Genomic DNA, 19,427 nt, shown 5'->3' on the forward strand with positions numbered 1-19,427 from the left:
AAAAACAATATCCATGTATTAGCTCACAGTTCCATAGGTCAGATACCCCACAGGTTTGACTGGGTTTTCTGCTTACGGCCAAATCAAGGTGTAGGCTGGGCAAGGCTCTTATCTGGAGGCTCTGGGGAAGAAACTGCTTCCAGAGTCATTAAGATTATTAATAGAATTCCATTCCTTGTGATTGTAGGACTGAGTTTCTCATTTTTTTTTAAACAGAGAGAGAGTTAGAGAGATAGACAGGGACAGACAGGAACAGAGAGATGAGAAGCATCAATCATTAGTTTTTCGCTGCGCATTGTGACACCTTAGTTGTTCATTGACTGCTTTCTCATATGTGCCTTGACCGCGGGCCTTCAGCAGACCGAGTAACCCCTTGCTCAAGCCAGCGACCTTGGGTCCAAGCTGGTGAGCTTTTGCTCAAACCAGATGAACCTGCGCTCAAGCTGGCAACCTCGGAGTCTCGAACCTGGATCCTTCCACATCCCAGTCTGACGCTCTATCCACTGCGCCACCGCCTGGTCAGGCTGAGTTTCTCATTTTTATTTCTCATTTTATTGGTCAGGCCAGAGGTTACTCTCAGCCCCTAGAGACCTCACTCAGGGTTTTTTTTTTCCCAAGTGGTCTCCTCTGTTGTCAAACAAACAGTGGCATGTGGACTCTTATCTTATTCTTTAAGTTTCTGACTTGTCTTCTGCTACCAGCTGGATAAACCTCTCCACTTTTATACGGCTTGTGTAGCAGATACTCAGGTAATCTCCCCTTTGCCGTATAATGTAGCATGTCATAAACGAAAACTAGAGGGTAAATATCCTGTTGAGGACATCTTAAAAGTCTGCCTATCACAGGGAAGTAGACAGTTTCATTTCAGATTCAACTTAATGTTGAAGAGCCAGCAAGACAGATTAGTGGTAGAAATTGCATATATATCTGGAAATATATACTTGAATTATAACTCCATGAAAAAAATGAGATCTCTTACAGTGAGAGAGGATAAGGTAATAAGAAGTCTGAGGGGGCTCATAATTTAATGATGGAGTAGAGAAGAAAGCACTGATAAAAGAAGCTGAAAAGCACCAGCCAGAGATGTATGAGAGAACTCCAACATGTGATGTCATAAAAATCAAGGGAAGAGTTTTTAGGAATAGGAAATTGTGAATGTCATATACTCTTGTGCTTTGGTGTGTGAAGGGAGAGGAAGAATTAATAGGCACAATTACTTCTGCTATCACAACCTTATGTTCCTAGAATGCACATGTGTTCACACACCTGAATATTTTTATAACCACAGTATTTTATAAGTCATTGCTTTAGACTCAGGAGGAAAGAGGGTAAGGTGACTGAAAATGAATGACAACATAATTCTTGAGAATTCTTTCTAGGATATTCTTTTGGTAAACTTCAAGTTAGAATCTCAGTAGAACAGCTGTTCTCACCACGTGACCGTAACTAATACATAGCACTAAATATGGGCCAGTCGCAGTTCTTGGTGTTTTGCCTATATTAACTCATTAATATCAGCTGTGTCTACTCCTGTCTCAAATGGGTTAAAGATGAAGAAGCAAAGTATTAGCGATTTACAAAATACACTACTTTATTCAAAGTACAAACCAAGCCAGTGACAGATAATAGTTTTAGAATAGTTCAACTTTTGATTGTTGCAATGTTGTTTTTTAAGAAATTTGTGTAATCTTTTTCTGATCATCATTACACTGAATTAGTTTTTAACATGGGTTAAATCTCTTCTGAGGAGAGAAATAAATGCCCTACATAAGTAAAGCAATGTAATATAAAGTTATAATACAAAAATTGATGTTCTTTTGTGTGATATATCTAAACCCTGCAACAAAATGTGCTCTGTAAATTACATGAATTTAGAAATGGCATTGACTTCTGATCTCCTTACTAAACCATCTGTCAGTTCATCAGCTTCTCAATTATGCAATTAGGTTTTACTAATTGAATGTTTTGGACACCATTTATAGTATTTTGTTGGGTTTTAGTTTATTATTTCATTTGAATTTAAAGTAACCTGTGTAGGCTATGCATTATAAAACTCCAGAGGGCACTGTTCACATAGACTTCCACATGTGGCCATGCTGTAGCCATCTGTTCAGAACCTTCAGTAAGTCTAAATGTAATGGGAGGAAAACATTGAAGTTTAACATGATGAATGACTTACATTAGCACAATATATTTTTTGCTACCTGTTTTTTGAAAACAAACCCGGATGCTGAAGTGTGCTTAATCATCTTTGCAGGCGAGGAATTGCCTTGGCCTCCTTAGGAGGTCCGATTTATGCCATTGGAGGGTTAGATGACAACACTTGCTTCAATTATGTGGAGAGATATGACATAGAATCTGACCAGTGGAATACAGTGGCACCAATGAATACTCCCCGCGGAGGGGTCGGCTCTGTGGCTCTAGTAGTAAGTTATGTGGCAACTTGCTCACTGAATTGCATTGCATCTCATCCCTAACCAAATAAGAAGAGATCTGGTATATTCATATCATTAGTATGCCATATTGATATATACACCATATTTCACAAAACTCTTTCTTTCAAGATTCTGGCCTACCATCAGGATCATATATAAATCAATTCAAAATCTAATGTGATGTGTTTTTCTTTTCTCTTTACTTAGAGCCATGTTTATGCAGTAGGTGGCAATGATGGAGTAGCTTCTTTATCTAGTGTGGAGAGGTATGATCCACATCTGGATAAATGGATAGAAGTTAAAGAGATGGGTCAACGGAGAGCAGGCAATGGCGTTAGTGAGCTCCATGGTTGCTTATATGTTGTTGGTGAGTGGATGGTATTTCTCTGGCATAATTTATTACAGGATATACAATTATAGTGTTATAAAACAACAAAATAACACAAATTATATTGCATTTAGGTTCAAATGGAGTCAGTTCTAAAACTTGCTTTTGAATTCTTAGGATTCACACTCATGCTTTTTTGTTTATATATTCCTCTTTTATGTTTAAAACTTCTACCTCCATGTTTTTACTAGGAGTAACAAGTATATCTAAAGTAAGGGATTAGTTTTAAATAAGATACATATTTTTTAAGCCAAGGATACAAATTGAATGTGCTTTGCTAAAATCTCTAAAGATCTGAAGCATATTTTTCTCATCTCATGGGTCTTATGTTGAATAAGCAAACCAATAGGTATTTCCTATGCATAATGGGTACTGGCATCTTCATATTGCTTTCTGACTTACTGAATTGCAGAGTTGGGCAGAACCATACTCAAACTTTAATATGAATATGAATAATATTAGTATAAATTGTTAAACTGCAAAGGAGGAGCCCAGATTCTGTACTTCTAACAGTTCCCAAGTCATAATTGATGCTACTTCTGGTCCATTCAATGCCCATATTAAAGCTTTAAAGGACCAAGAAATGGGGATGATAATGCCTGTCTTTCAGGAGTGTTTTAAGAATTAGAGCTAATATATATATGTTAAGCATCTCAAACTGCATCTGGTACTTTGTAGTTACCCGATACATAGGTAGCTATATTGAGATCAGTAGTGAGTTCAGAGAGGTTGTCACTAGCACACGTCATAGTTATGCTGATGTAAATTGTTTGCTGTTAGAGAACTTAAGAGTTTTTGATAAGAGAATGGAATATTGTTAGCATTTAAATATCTGAAATAATAGAAGTAATGCTGTATGTTCCAGTGCTTATGCGTATTGAAAAAGAAGAGAAGTAACATAATTTATCTTTTGATATTGCCTGATTACAGCTGTTCTGTGAAGTAGTCAGACTCAAAGAGAGAGAATAATTTACTCATAGTCACATGCCTAAACAAGTGACACAGATGGAATTTGGACTCGAGTTTGTGAGAAATCAGATTTTACAGTACACTCTTACTACCTCTCACAGCTCCCTATTCAGCATAAGTGTTGGTATGTGTTACAGTTACATCAATAGGAGTTTCATTGTTGCTTTTAACATTTTAAGTGAGATTGAGAAAGAGGGACAGACAGACAGGAAGGGAGAGAGGTGAGGAGCATCAGCTTGTAGTTGGGACACCTTAGTTGTTCATTGATTGCTTTCTCATATGTGCCTTGACCTGCTCCAGCTGAGCCAGTGAACTTTGGGCTTAAGCCAGCAACCATGAGGTCATGTCTGTGGTCCCACGCTCAAGCTGGCAACCTCGGGGTTTTGAATGTTGGCCCTTAGCATCCCAGGTCAATGCTTTATTCACTGTGCCTGGTTAGGCTTGCTGTTACTTTTAAATCTAACCTTATAGTTAAAACAGATGTGTAAGAAGACTGACTCAGGTTGAACGTTAATATGATAAAAACCGTCTTAGTCTTCAAATTCCACTTAAAACAGGTATAATTCATTTGAATAAGAAGGCTTTGGAGGTAACTGCACATTTCTCACATGCTAATTGCATCCTTTTTCCTCTGCTTTGAATTCTTTCTTATAAGTTTGTATGCATTATGTAGGGAAGGGATAGGGAGCCAGAGCAGAAGAGGGTTAGGAGAACGCAGTCTTCTACATTAGCATGAGCAATAATCAAAACCAAACCCTTTATTATAATGAAAAACTGCTTTATATCATGGTTGTGGTGGTGATGACAGTACTGTATACATTTGTTAAAATTCTTCAAATTATGCACATAAATAGGCGAATTTTACATCAGTTAAGTTGATTAAATCAATTACAGCCATTAGTGAAGTTGACTTTGTTGATAGTCTTTTTACTGACCTTGCTTCCAAACAGACCAAGACCATAATATCAACACTTCCTGACTGACCAGGTGGTGGCACAGAACGTCGACCTGGGATGCTGAGGACCCAGGTTTGAAACCCCGAGGTTGCCAGTTGATCATGGGGTTGCAAGCTTGAGTGTGGGATCCTGACATGACCCCAAGGTCTCTGGCTTGAGCAAGGGGTCACTGGATCTCCTGGAGACCCCCGGTCAAGGCACATATGAGAAAGCAATCAATGAACAACTGAGGAGCCACAACTACCAGTTGATGCTTCTCATCTCTCTCCTTCCTCTCTGTCCCTCTCTCTCTGTCTCTGTTTCTCTCACAAAAACAAAAAAAAAAACACCACTTTTTGTCCTCAGGAAAATGGCCTTAGTCACCAAAGAGAACTATGACTCATGTAGATGGAACCTAAAAAGAAATATTTATTTTTAAAGGAAAAAGCACTGTTTAGTTTATGTTCAACCCTCAGGAATATAGGTAACATTGTTAGAATCATCTATAGAAACTGTCACCACCTAGAGTATGTAGCATGAAGATGTAGTTTTGGCAAAAATTACCTTCTTTAATTATGATTGCAGTTATAGTAGTAAAGGAAACTGTTGGAAAACTTGAACTTATGTCTGAATGAGTCAAGTGACTTAATGTAGTTTATTCCCTTCTCAAACCCTATTACTATTTAAAAATATAATACACACATGTACACACAGAGAGGAATCTTGGTGTTGTCTTGCTTGCCCCTAGAAGGCTAAGGCAAAATTTTATGAATGTCTAAGTTTTTTTCCTATTCTCTAAAATTATCTGCTTAGATACAGGGATTCTGGTTTTTCCTACTTTAAGAGTTTTAGTCCTAGTAATGAGGTAAAATACTGTTTCAGTTATCTTGAGTTGTAGAAAATGTCTAACAGGAGTTGATAGTGGTGATAGGTATTAAGGTGAAATATTTCCTCTGATTAGCTCTTTATTTTATTTTTTTAATGACAGAGAAGGAGAGAGAGTGGGACAGACAGACAAGAAGGGGGAGAGATGAGAAGCATCAATTCTTCATTGTGGCACCTTAGTAGTTCATTGATTTCTCATATGTGCCCTGCCCAGAGGGCTCCAGCTGAGCCAGTGACCCCCTTGCTCGAGCCAGCAACCATGGGGTCATGTCTGTGATCCCACTCTCAAGCGGGCGACCTCAGGGTTTTGAACCTGGGTTCTCAGCATCTCAGGCTGACGTTCTATCCACTGTGCCGCCACCTGGTCAGGCTGATTATCTCTCTTTTCTAACATGTTTTTTAAAAGATTGGGTTTGTAGAAGCAATTGAATTGAGACTTAGCAGTTAATTTCTATAAAATGTCATGCTATTAAAATTTTTTTCTCAATGCAGGTGGTTTTGATGATAATTCTCCTCTGAGCTCAGTTGAGCGGTATGACCCTCGAAGCAACAAATGGGATTATGTAGCAGCACTTACCACTCCCAGGGGTGGAGTGGGGATCGCAACAGTGATGGGCAAAATCTTTGCAGTTGGTGGTCATAATGGCAATGCATACTTAAATACAGTAGAAGCATTTGATCCAGTGCTGAACAGGTAATATTCGTTTTCTCTTGCTTTAATGGGATCTTCCAGTAACTGATTACAGTGCTAAAATATTGCTAGATGTAGTTAGTATAAAACATTTGGGACATCTTACCTCCCTCAGGAATCTTGGTGTCTTTATAAACCAGTCCCATACTAGTCAGTTTTTATCTTGGTATTTTGAGTAATGTAAATCACGGTTTGTTTAAGATAACATCCTTTCTGTTCTATCTTTGCAGGTGGGAGCTTGTTGGATCTGTGTCTCACTGTAGAGCTGGAGCAGGTGTAGCTGTGTGTGCCTGTTTTACTAGCCAAATTAGAGATGTAGGTCATGGATCCAATAATGTGGTTGACTGTATGTGATTCGAGTTCCAGCCATCAAGAATTTAGTCATATCTGATAGCCGAGAAAAGATAACAAGGATTTTGTATGGTCATCTTTGAACATTTTTAACTACTACTAGAATCTTATTTAAATGTAAACTGTTGTATTGTGACTAAGTGCAACTGTTGCAATAGTAGCTAAAGAATTATTAGCAATAAAGTTAAATTTGATACTTCCCACTTTAGCAAATAATTGTATAGAGAAGGAAGACATTCTAACCTAAAACCATACCGTCACCAAAAAATGTTTAAAGTAGTGCCAAATGTTGACATCTCCTTTTTAAAAAACTGGATGAATCAAAATGCAAAAGAGTGTCTTTTGCTGAGTTTTACATTTTCTTTTGCCTCAAGTTGTTAACCTTAGGCCATGGACTTTTCTTAGAGGGGAGATTAGAATCTATTCATCAACACCAGGATGTCAGGATACATGAAGGACCTCCTTTTGAAGAGCAGTTCTGCTTGGGACTGATAAATTTATGCCTTGCTTTTTTCTAGGTGTTGATTTTTCTGTCTCTTGGATATTTGCAGAAGGAGAAACAAGTGTTTTCTCTTTCTCCGTGCCACTTGGCTACATTTTCTGAAGCTAATAGGAATGTTATATAAGATCTTACTTCCAGTTTGTATTGCTAGGACACCAGAAGATATAACTGAACTAATTCCATATGAATGAATGTACACTTTTATTTTTTCATTTCATACAAAAAGAAATTTTTTTCATAATCAAAAATGGAAGCAGAGTAAATATTAGAAGAAGGCTTTCAAGCTGATAGTGTTGTAGTGCTGCAGTCAGGAGACCTTGAGAGGGCGAGAGGGAGCGGTGCTGATGACACGACTCCCCACTGGGGGGCTGAAAAGCTGTTCAACGCTGTTTGACTTAATCGTTTGATTTTGAACTTTCTGTTTTGCTATTTGCCACCATCTTGGTTTTTCCAACAGTACAAAGTCTGGATTAATTTATTAATCAGAAAGTGAATGCATTTTTACATAAACTGTATCGACTGTAGTTTACTGATTAGATCAAGTCCATCATTACCAATAAAAGATAATGTTGGTAAAAACAGAGAAAGATTGAAACTACTTTTTCCCCCATTTTATTTAATTACCTTCAGTATATTTATTGAACTTTAATTGAAAACATTTCTGCACATTAGTTTGAAGCCAGGCAATACAACTAGTGATTTAACAGCTCTTCATGGTTTTAACCAGCATTATAAAATGGCCTATTTGTTATATATATTAATACATAAAAATATTTATGAGGACTATTTAACTATTCTATTTTGTGTTTACAATGTAGTTTGGTACCTCTCTTCTAGGCCTTCCTAAGCTTTACTTTAGTCATGCCTTGGAATTCAGTATAAGTCACTGGTTCGCAAGGAAGCAGTGCAGGGAATAACACTAACCCCATGTAGCCAGCCCTGAAGGTCACTGCCGGGTAGCTCTATGGTCCTTATTAAGTAGCAAACTGAGATTATCGGTGCAGTAGGTCAAAATGCCACAGTACAAAAGCCAGTGCCTATTGAATGTAATAGAGCACCTCCCCCCACAGAAAAGAAAAAAAGCTGTAAGAGGGCTCAGACTAGCAGAGAAAGATCTTTCATGAAGCAGATTTAAAAGTTCCCAAATTATGGCATTCTTTTTCTGTGAGCCTATGGGCAAGTTTCTATGTCATTGCTAAATCTGAAGCAGTGTTCTCATGTAACTATTACCATATTTCAGTCAGTCCCAAAGCATTTACCTCTATACATTTAGCAATTACTAGACTGGCTGCATCTGCTGGATACAGAGAATCCCATCTCAAAACCTGGCTTCAGCCTGACCTAGGAGATGGCGCAGTGGATAGAGTGTCGGACAGGGATGCGGAGGACCCAGGTTCGAGACCCCGAGGTCGCCAGCTTGAGCTTGGGCTCATCTGGTTTGAGCAAAAGCTCACCAGCTTGGACTCAAGGTCGCTGGCTCAAGCAAAGGGTTATTCAGTCTGCTGAAGGCCCGCGGTCAAGGCACATATGATAAAGCAATCAATGAACAAGTAAGGTGTCACAACAAACAACTAATGATTGATGCTTCTCATCTCTCTCCGTTCCTGTCTGTCTGTCCCTATCTATCCCTCTCTCTGACTCTCTGTCTCTGTAAAAAATAAAAGAAAACCTGGCTTCAGCTGTGTGTTTCTCATATCTAATGGCATTCCTGTATTACAGTGCTTGTCTAGCTGTGGTGACTAGTATGTTTGTTATGTTTATTTTGATGAAGAGGATTTTGATCCTATTTCTAAGATTATTTAAAATGTGTTTTTCTTAAACATTTCTGCCTTTGTCATGTGTGTAGAGTTTAGGAACATAAACATGTTACATTTCCAGTTCTGTTTTCTTTTATACCATAGTCACCTGACATACTAAGTTGGTACCCCAACTACCCATAAAGTATGAACTCACGGGAGAAGTCAAGTGAAGCACAGTGGCACCTTAACCACGAGCACTTTAAATCACGAGCCGTTTGAGAGACGAGCAGTCACTTGTGGGATTTTTTGCTTTAAGTCATGAGTGGATATTTGAATCATGAGCTTCCGCCACCCTCCACCTGGTAGCCTGCTGAACATTCTAAAAGAGAGGAAGAAACAAACTTCCATGGAAAGGTTTTTGTTGAAACAGCTTCTAAGTGAAAGCAAGGAAAGTGTGGCAAAAAAGCCAAAAGTCAGTGAAGAAAATGATGATGATTAAGCAAAGTAAAAAAAATAGCAATAAAGTTACATATGTAGTGTGTAAGTGAAATTTTGCAATTAAATGTAGCATGAAGTGTGTAGAGAGTAAGTTAGGTTAAGCGATAGCACACAAAACGATAACCTCCTCCGCCAGTCTCCTCCCCCTCCACCAGCATCTTCGCCTGACCTTGAAAGTAAATACACTTCATAAACCAGTTTATTTCTTTACCTTCTCTTGTTATGTATATGTATGTGTATTATTAATAGAGTACATTTTCTTATTTAAAAGCATAAAAAAAATCCATGTGGTTTTTGGGGGCCGGAAGGATTAATTGCATTCCCATTAATTTAAATGGGGAAATTCAATTTGACACACAAGCAAATTGAGTCACAAGCTTGGCCATGAAACTAATTAACCTTGTGTGTCAAGGTACCACTGTGAATGGAAGATGTGGCTGTCTGTTACATTCTGTGCAGGCAGTCAGAAGCAGAGACCTCAATGACCCAACAATGGTACGAAAAGATAGACAGTGGAATCAGTATGCACAGTCTCTTTATTAAACACATTCTCTGGGATGTGAAATGAGAATCAGACTAAAGGAATTGTATTGTAATTGAAAGATGATGATAGTTTTAAAGAGATGAAATATTCAACAGTGACTCCTTAATTGTTAGGCCTGTTACTTTAACTGATGTTGATAGTGCTTACCAAAAAGTGATATGTAAGAACTAAATTTTGAAATTGTAAATGGAAAAAAGGAAAAGTGAAAATTTGCATATTACTTCTTCAAGATATATTTCTAGGTGCTTTTGTGTGATTCTCTCATATATATAGTCATTAAAGCTGCTGCTTTCCTATATTGCACTGCCACTTTAAAAACAGGTTACCTGAACTCCATTGGTTAGAGCAGTGGTCCCCAATCTTTTTTGGGCCATGGACCGGTTTAATGTCAGAAAATATTTTCACAGACTGGCCTTTAGGGTGGGACGGATAAATGTATCATGTGCCCGAGACAAGCATCAAGAGTGAGTCTTAGACGGATGTAACAGAGGGAATCTGGTCATTTTTATTCTTTCTCTGCGGACCGGTACCGGTCCCGGTCCGCGGCCCGGGGATTGGGGACCACTGTGTTAGAGCATTGGCCAGAAGCACGAGGTTGCTGGTTCAATCTCTGGTCAGGACACAAAAAGGAACGGATTGATGTTTCTCTCTCTCTCCCTCTCTGGCTAAAATCAATAAAAAATAAAAACATTACTTGATAATTGTTTTTGACATTTCACTATCTTCTGTACAAGTGATTATTTTTTAAATGTTTGAATAAACTTTGTATTTCCTCTATTATTATTTTAATTCCTAAATGTATTTTGAATTTAAAATATTGTTAAATGCCTAGTTGAGATTGTTGAAATTGCATAAACTACTCTTGCAAATGGTAAATGTGAAAATTTTTTGTTCCTTTTTTTCTCCATTTGTTTAGAATCGAATTCATGTCTTATCAGTTAAGTATGTTAGTGTTTTCTCATATCAGCCTTTTAAAAGAAATTATTGTGCCCTGGCCGGTTGGCTCAGCGGTAGAGCGTCAGCCTGGCGTGCGGGGGACCCGGGTTCGATTCCCGGCCAGGGCACACAGGAGAAGCGCCCATTTGCTTCTCCACCCCCACCCCCTCCTTCCTCTCTGTCTCTCTCTTCCCCTCCCGCAGCCAAGGCTCCATTGGAGCAAAGATGGCCCGGGCGCTGGGGATGGCTCCTTGGCCTCTGCCCCAGGCGCTAGAGTGGCTCTGGTCGCGGCAGAGCGACGCCCCGGAGGGGCAGAGCATCGCCCCCTGGTGGGCAGAGCGTCGCCCCTGGTGGGCGTGCCGGGTGGATCCCGGTCGGGCGCATGCGGGAGTCTGTCTGACTGTCTCTCCCCGTTTCCAGCTTCAGAAAAATACAAAAAAAAAAAAAAAATTATTGTGATGTCACTGACTCTGTCTCTTTTTCCCCTTTATGTGGAGTTACAAATGGCAATGAAACTTCAGTATAATACTTTCTTTAAACCATATGTAAATTTGTGTAGTAATACTCTAGAGTAAATAAAAAATGTACACTATCAAGTACTGAGATCAAAGAGTTGGGTTCATATCAGTGCTATTTGTTGATTAAATACATAGCATATATCTATTATGAATAGGAACTCTATAAGGTCAGAATAACTTTGCTTCTCACTGTTTGATTACTTTTATAGAATCATATCAAAACGTAATTATATTCCATCTATCAAATACAAATATATTTAGTAGGTTGGCTGTAGCATTTTTCTAATAAAAAGGATCTTTTTGTTTAACTGAAAATAGGAAGATTTTTGTTACCCTTAACAAAAGTTAAAGGTAACTCATAAAACTAGTTTCATTTCATTAACCTTAGTGATTGATTAAGTAAGCAATTGTCTGTAGCAGTTGCTGACTTGTATTATATAGAAATGGGATTCTTTATTCATTAAGATGAATGTTGTCCTGACTAGAAACCTTATAAAGCTATAATTTGGGGGTGTTTTTTTGTTTTTGTTTTTTAGCTATGATGCCATTGCTAAAAACTTTTCTGAAACTCCTCTGTGAAAAAATAGCCTGGAGAGTCCATTTGTAAGTCATCTAAGAGAATTGATCTCATAATAGACATTAATTTTGAGCAAGGTCCTAATTTGATTAGGGCCTTGTGTATATCTAGGACTTGATTCAAAATATTTTATGCTTATCACAGGTGAAATCTGTCCTCAAAGAATGCTTTCATTCACGGGAAAACATTTTTTTCAGAAGTAAACAGTCTTAGGCCTGGCTGGGTAACTTGGAGCCTTGTCCCGATGTGGCTGGGCTGCTGGTTCATTCCTCAGGTGGCGCACATTCAAGAATCAACCAATGGGCCCTGGCCGGTTGGCTCAGTGGTAGAGCGTCGGCCTGGCGTGTAGGAGTCCCAGGTTCGATTCCCGGCCAGGGCCACACAGGAGAAGCGCCCATCTGCTTCTCCACCCCTCCCCCTCTCCTTCCTCTCTGTCTCTCTCTTCCCCTCCCGCAGCCGAGGCTCCATTGGCGCAAAGATGGCCCGGGCGCTGGGGATGACTCCTTGGCCTCTGCCCCAGGCACTAGAGTGGCTTTGGTCGCAACAGAGCGATGCCCCGGAGGGGCAGAGCATCGCCCCCTGGTGGGCAGAGCATCGCCCCTGGTGGGCGTGCCGGGTGGATCCCGGTCGGACACATGCGGGAGTCTATCTCTCCCCGTTTCCAGCTTCAGAAAAATACAAAAAAAAAAAAAAAAATCAACCAATGGATGCATAAATAAGTGGGACAACAAGTCAATGACTATCAATCCCCATTGCTCTAAAATAAAAATTTTTTTTAAAGTTTTAGTGGAAGATTACTAAAATTACCCTGAACAAGAGCTACTTCAGTGAAGAAAGTAGCTTCTCTGAGGGGAAACTTTATTTGAATGCAACAGTTCTGATGGGTTTTGTTGATGTTTTAAGTCATTCTTTCATTATCTTAATAGTTGAGGCTAAATTTAGTCTACCTGAACAAACTTTAAAACATAAGGGATTTCTTAAATTTGAGTAGTAATCATGAGGAGTATTAATAAGTATATTTTTAAATGTGTAGTCTGTTATCACTTTACATTTTAATCTCTACAACAGTTCTGCATTTTACAGTTAAAAAATAGATTCAAAAAAATTAAACAGTCTACGATTTACAACTAATCAGTGGTTGACCAGTTTTGTTTTGTTTTTTAACTTAAATTTTTATTTTATGGGAGAGAGGAAGAAACATATCCATTTGTTGTTCCACTTGACTCATGCATTCAGTAGTCTACTCCTGCTTCTGCCCCAACCAGGAATCGAACTGACAACCCTGTGGCTTCGGGCTGATTCTCCAACCAACTGAGCTACCTGGCCAGGGCCCAGTTCTTTATGACTGAAAAGGTTCACTGTTCCACCTAACCAGCTATACTTGTGTTTTCACAGATAGTATATATACATTTAAGGGAAGATGATTCAGTCACTTTTTAGTAGTATAAAAGTACTTCTGATGACTATATTTTTGTCACTTTCCTTTTATTCTGTTGAGATGTAATTGACATTAGTTTCAGTTGTACAGCATAATTATCTGAAATACGTGTATATTGTGAAATGATCACCGCAATAAGTCTATAAAATGTCCATTACCGTCTATAGCAACTTCAAATCAAATCTGTAATATGGTATTATTAACTATAGTCACAGTGCTGTAAGATTTACCTTTGACTTCCTTCACCCATTTACCCACTCCCTACACCTGCCTCTGGTAGCCACTGGTCGCTATATATCTGTATGTAATGTTTGGTACAGGTAGAAAAATACATGCAATGTGGGAGTTACCGAGTATACTAATAAAACACCTATGTACTCACTCCAAATTAAGAACTAGAACATTTCTGGTAGGATTGACCCTATATTAGTGTTCCTTCTCAATTCCAATTTCTAACCTACCCTTCTCCTTGAGAAGTAAGTACCCTGAATCTATCATTACTTTTTTCCTTTTGTTGATGATTATAGATAGATAGATGATAGATAGATAGATAGATAGATAGATGAATAGATGATAGATCCCTAAGCTACATATTGTTTACTTTTCTTGGTGAGCTTTATACAAAATATACTGGTATGTAGTTTTCTCATTTGATTTTTTTTTTTTTAACAGGGACAGAGAGTCAGAGAGGGATAGATAGGGACAGACAGGCAGGAACGGACAGAGATGAGAAGCATCAATCATTAGTTTTTCATTGCGACACCTTAGTTGTTCATTGATTGCTTTCTCATATGTGCCTTGACCACAGGCCCTCAGCAGACCGAGTAACCCCTTGCTCGATCAAGCCAGCGACCTTAGGTCCAAGCTGGTGAGCTTTTTGCTCAAGCCAGATGAACCCGTGATCAAGCTCGCGTCGTCTGGGTCTTGAACCGGGGTCTTCCGCATCCCTGTCCAACACTCTATCCACTGCACCACCACCTGGTCAGGCTCATTTGATTTTTTCATTCAACAGATTCACTTTTGTAATATTTTCCGCAACTGTTTGTCTCTTAGTCTTTTGTGTAATCTCTCTCTGCTAACGACTTCCGTTTGTAGGTGATAAAATGTCTAAGGAATCCACTTCAAATGTCCCGTAAGCATGGTCACTCCCTTCAACTCAGAATTAAGACTTTCGATCCTTGTTTTATGTTCCAGTCCCAGAAGCAGTTTGCACTGTCCAAGTTATCTGAAAACAGCCTTATGCTAGTGATACAGAACCAGGCTGTAGCTTCCCCAGGAACACCGCGGGATGGAATTAAATATGTACAGTATTAAAATAATTGGCATTCTCTCAAAGGAGTTTAAATACATGGGTTTTTTGTTTTGTTTTTACAAGAATGCCCCCGCTCCAAGCTCAAAATAAATGAAGAGCTCAAGATGATGTCAGATCCACTGTCCTAGTTCTGGTATGTGGATGAAAAGCAGCAGCCAGTTAAACTATGATGGTAAGGGGATAGGTCCCAGTCGCCAGATTTGTTAAATTTTCCCATTTCTAAACTATCCTTAGAGAAAATCATACATGGGTCGCTGCATCCTCACAGCAGCCCAGCAGAGCAGCCGTGCCACCTGGGTTCATGTTTTCACCAGTGTAGAACTGGCAGTTGTGAAATTAGCAAGGATGTGCTAGGCCTGTTCTGCAGCCCATGTCATAGAAGGTGGTGCTCTTTCTGGTCTCTGTTCAGGTTTCCCTGTGCTTGAGTTCACACAATCATCGTGTACTTCTTGTAAGCTTCTCTTGTGAAGCTGTTGTCCTGCAGATGGCTCCTGGCAGCAACGCCAGTGATGATTGCTATAGGTATCTTTGTCCTTGGAGCCTTCAGTGGTGGCAATTCCACCAGTAACCGCATCATCAATGTTACCCTCTTCTGTTGACCATCTTTGCCACCACCTCCCTCCCGGCACAGCCTATCTGCCATCTCCAAGATCTTGTCGATGTCTGAGAATAATCAGGATTGATGAGGCCCCCGTCGATGATGATGGTGATGGTGGCTGGAAGGAGGTGGGCGCGGTGCTAGCTGAGGTGGTGCTGGGGGGTAGGGTAGAACAGGGGAGGCTGGAACTTATAGTTTTTTTTGTTTTTGTTTTTGTTTTTTTTAATTTTATTTATTCATTTTTTTTTACAGAAGAGAGAGAGAGGGTGAGAGAGAAACAGAGAGAGAGAAGGGGGAGGAGCTGGAAGCATCAACTCCCATATGTGCCTTGACCAGGCAAGCCCAGGGTTTTGAACCGGAGACCTTAGCATTTCCAGGTCGACGCTTTATCCACTGCGCCACCACAGGTCAGGCGGGACTTATAGTTTTACTTTTTAATTTTTTGCTTTTACAGTGCTAAACTAAACATTCACATTTCATATAGTTTCTTGGTATGGGGCTAATGCTGAACGTGACCCTTCCCCCACCCAAGATGCCAGGTGGCTGGCTGGCCAGCAGCCACGAGGAGGGAAAAACAGCCCAGTCCCAGGAAATTCCCATGGAGTGTGTTGGGAAGGTGAGACTTTCCCATACACAGGCCGGAGTGTTTCCTGCTGTTCTTGGCACCCTTTTCCGGTGTGTAAGAAGGAGGGAGAGAACTGCTTGGACGCGGTTCTTGCTTGCCCCACCAGCCGCCATCAACTGTCACTGTAACGTGAGTAATAAATGGCTATGTCCTCTGTGTCTGATCCTCCAGGTGGTTTTTTCGGAATATCCAGGTACCAAATTGACATCCGGCTTTGAACTCCTGCGTTGTACATGTGCGAGAGTTGGTTTTTTTAGAGTGTATGCATAGAAGTGAAGTTGATTATATCGGTTTTTCCAAAATGGTGTGGTTTATAATGTGGTTTATCACTTACTTGCTATTGTTAAGACCTAATTTGTACTAATCTGGTAGGTATAAAATGATATTTTATTGTGGCTTTTTTCTCATCATTGATTGAACATGTTTACATGATTATTGGTCATTCCTGTTTCTACTGTGAAATATTTCTTGATGTCTTTTGTCCATCTTTCTCTTTGTATTTTCTTTTTTCCTCCTATATTTTGTATTAAGTTCTTCATAATAGTATACTAGTATTTGTATTTATTTTTATTTCACATATCTTTGTCCAGTTTTTGGCTTGTGGTTTATCTTTTTGGGATTGGGGGGGTAAGGGGTTAATTTTAACATATTCAAATATAGTTCTTTTTGTGTCTTAAAAAATTTATTATTGTCTTTTCTAAAAGTCAGAAAGTCAGCCTGGCCAGGCAATGGCAGAGTGGATAGAGCATAGGACTGGGACGCAGAGGACCCAGGTTTGAAACTGTGAGGTCGCCAGCTTGAGCGCAGGCTCATTCGGCTTGAGCGTGGGCTCACCAGGCTTGGGGTTGCCGACTTGAGCATGGGATCAGAGACATGACCTCAAGGTCTCTGGCTTGAACCCAAGGTCGCTGGCTTGAGCAAGGGGTCACTTGCTCTATTGTAGCCCCCCCATCAAGGCACTTATAAGAAAGCAATCAATGAACAACTAAGGTGTCACAATGAAGAATTGATGCTTCTCATCTCTCTCCTTTCCTATCTGTCTGTCCCTCTCTCTGACTCTGTCTCTGTAAAAAAAAAAAAAAAAGTTGTAAATTGAACCTATGATCCATCAATTCTTTTTTTTTTTTGCTGGATACCACAACAGAGTGTCTTTAATAAGTTCCCTTTGGAGGTCACCTTTTTACTTCAGTGCATTTTGGTGTGCTTCTCTGTAGGAAGGAGCAGTTGTTCTTGTCATCTGCTGATCAGGATTTATTCCCCTCAGCTCAAATAGGACTTCATTGTTGCCTTTGGAAGGTGGGCAGAAATCTTCACATCTGTTAGTGTTCAGAGAAGGCTGGTTTGGACGTAAGAATGTGGGAGAGAGCACAAACAGAGAAAAACTCGGGCATGTTAGTGGCGTCGGGGGCAGTGGTGTGTCTGATCCAGCAATTCTTATCTCAGTGTATACTCAATAGAAATGCATGCACATATGCATCAGTCATACAACTATAATTTTCCTCAATATAAAAAAAAATGGCTAACTACACTGTGGTATGGTCACACAATGAAATACTATGCAACGAGGAACAAAAGTATTGCTACACAGGCCGTGGCCAGTTGGCTCAGTGGTAGAGCATCAGCCTGGCATGTGGATGTTTTGGGCTCAATTCCCAGTCCGGGCACATAGGAGAAGTGACCATCTGCTTCTCCACCTCTCCCCCTCCTTCTCTCTCTCTATTTCTCCCTCTCTCTCACTTTCTCTCTCTCCCCTCCTGCAGTGATGGCTCAGTGATGGCTCCTCAGTGATTTGTTTGAGAGAGTTGCCCTCGGTGCTGAGGATAGCTCTGTGGCCTCCGCCTCAGGCGCTAAGATAATGGCTCCATTGACAGAGCATCGCCTCTTAGTTGGCTTGCAGGTAGATCCTGGTCGGGGCGCGTGCGGAAGTCAGTCTTTCTGCCACCCCTCTTCTCACTAAAAAGAAAAGGAAAAAAAAGTAATGCTACACAAATATGTAGGAATCTCACTTACTCAATATTGAGTGAAACAACACAGAAACAAAAATACATTATGACTGAATCAATTTATACAAAGTTTATAAAACAGGCAAAATGAATTCATCGTATTGGAGCAGTTAGGAGAGTGGTTAACTTTGGGAGCGGAGAGGGAACAGTGGTTAGGAATGAGTAAAAGGGCTTTTACAGAAGCAGTTTTTTGTTTCAGTGGGTGCTGGTTACACAGGTGTGCTCACTTTGTGACATCTCATTGAGCTGTATGTATGTTATACTTCAATAAAAAATATGAAGATCCCCCCCAAAAGGAAAGTCATATGCCTTTTAGTCCACCTGGAATTGATTTGTGTAAATATGAGATAGGAAAAGTTTATGTAGATAACCAATTTTATTTCTACTGTTTAGTGACTAATTCATCCTTTCCTCAGGGACTTTATCTAGATGGCCAATTTCCATATAAGTAAACGTCTATTTTGGGACCTTCTGTTGTATTCCACTGGTCAATTTGTGTAACGAAAGGCTAAGTGACATTATTTTAATTGCTATAACTTGATTAAAGATCTTAATACCAGAAGAACAAGTCTTCCCTTTTTTTTCTTAAGGAGTTGTCTTGGTCTTTTACTCTTTAGTTTAATATTAGAATTAGTTGTTAAGTTCTTTAGGGGAAAAGCAATTCCAGGATATTAAAAAAAAATTTTTTTTAAAGAGTCACATTTAGCCTGACCAGGCGATGGCGCAGTGGATAGAACATCGGACTGGGATGCAGAGGACCCAGGTTCAAGACCCCGAGGTCGCCAGCTTGAGCACGGGCTCATCTGATTTGAGCAAAAAAGCCCGCCAGCTTGAGCCCAAGGTCGCTGGCTCCAGCAAGGGGTTGCTCGGTCTACTGAAGGCCCGCGGTCAGGGCACATATGAGAAAGCAATCAATGAACAACTAAGGTGTTGCAACATGCAATGAAAAACTAATGATTGATGCTTCTCATCTCTCTCCGTTCCTGTCTGTCTGTCCCTGTCTATCCCTCTCTCTGACTCACTTTGTCTCCGTAAAAAATAAATTAAAAAAAATTTTTTTTTAAAGAGTCACATTTAATCTATAATTTAGGGGGTACTAACAGCTCCACAATATTCCTAGGTTTTGATACTTTTAATCAGGCCAAGGAATTTTCTATTTTTAGTTTTCTAAATTTTTATTGTGGAAGTTGAATTTTATAAAGTGCTTTTTTCGTCTCGAGGTAAACATGGTTTCTCTACATTTACATTTGAAAATGTCCTTATTTTATTGTCATTTTATTTGTTTTTTTTAATTTTTTCAGCTTTATTAAAGTATAATTGACAAAACGTATATAAAGTGTACAGTGTGATAATTTGACATATGCATACTTTGTGAAATGATTACTGCAATCAGGTTAATTCATCCATCACCTCATAGTTATCTTTGTGTGTGTGGTAAGAATGCTCAGAGTTTACTCTCAGCAAATTTTGAGACCACAGCACT

At 39.6% G+C, this 19,427-nt stretch overlaps 1 protein-coding gene across 2 annotated transcripts in view; it reads left to right on the top strand.

The window, feature by feature from the left end:
- The window catches only part of KLHL8 (kelch like family member 8), a 53,536-nt gene extending 42,494 nt beyond the window's left edge, over positions 1-11,042 (top strand). For both annotated transcript variants that reach the window (XM_066279740.1, XM_066279739.1), the window contains 4 exons: positions 2,258-2,426; positions 2,643-2,802; positions 6,105-6,306; positions 6,534-11,042. In XM_066279740.1, the coding sequence (XP_066135837.1) occupies positions 2,258-2,426; positions 2,643-2,802; positions 6,105-6,306; positions 6,534-6,657 (655 nt within the window). In that variant the 3' untranslated portion in view covers positions 6,658-11,042. The remainder of the gene's footprint in view (positions 1-2,257; positions 2,427-2,642; positions 2,803-6,104; positions 6,307-6,533) is intronic.
- Positions 11,043-19,427: the final 8,385 nt, after the last annotated feature.

The sequence above is a fragment of the Saccopteryx bilineata genome, chromosome 5 (assembly GCF_036850765.1).
Source record: "Saccopteryx bilineata isolate mSacBil1 chromosome 5, mSacBil1_pri_phased_curated, whole genome shotgun sequence".
In the NCBI taxonomy this organism is placed as follows: domain Eukaryota; kingdom Metazoa; phylum Chordata; class Mammalia; order Chiroptera; family Emballonuridae; genus Saccopteryx; species Saccopteryx bilineata.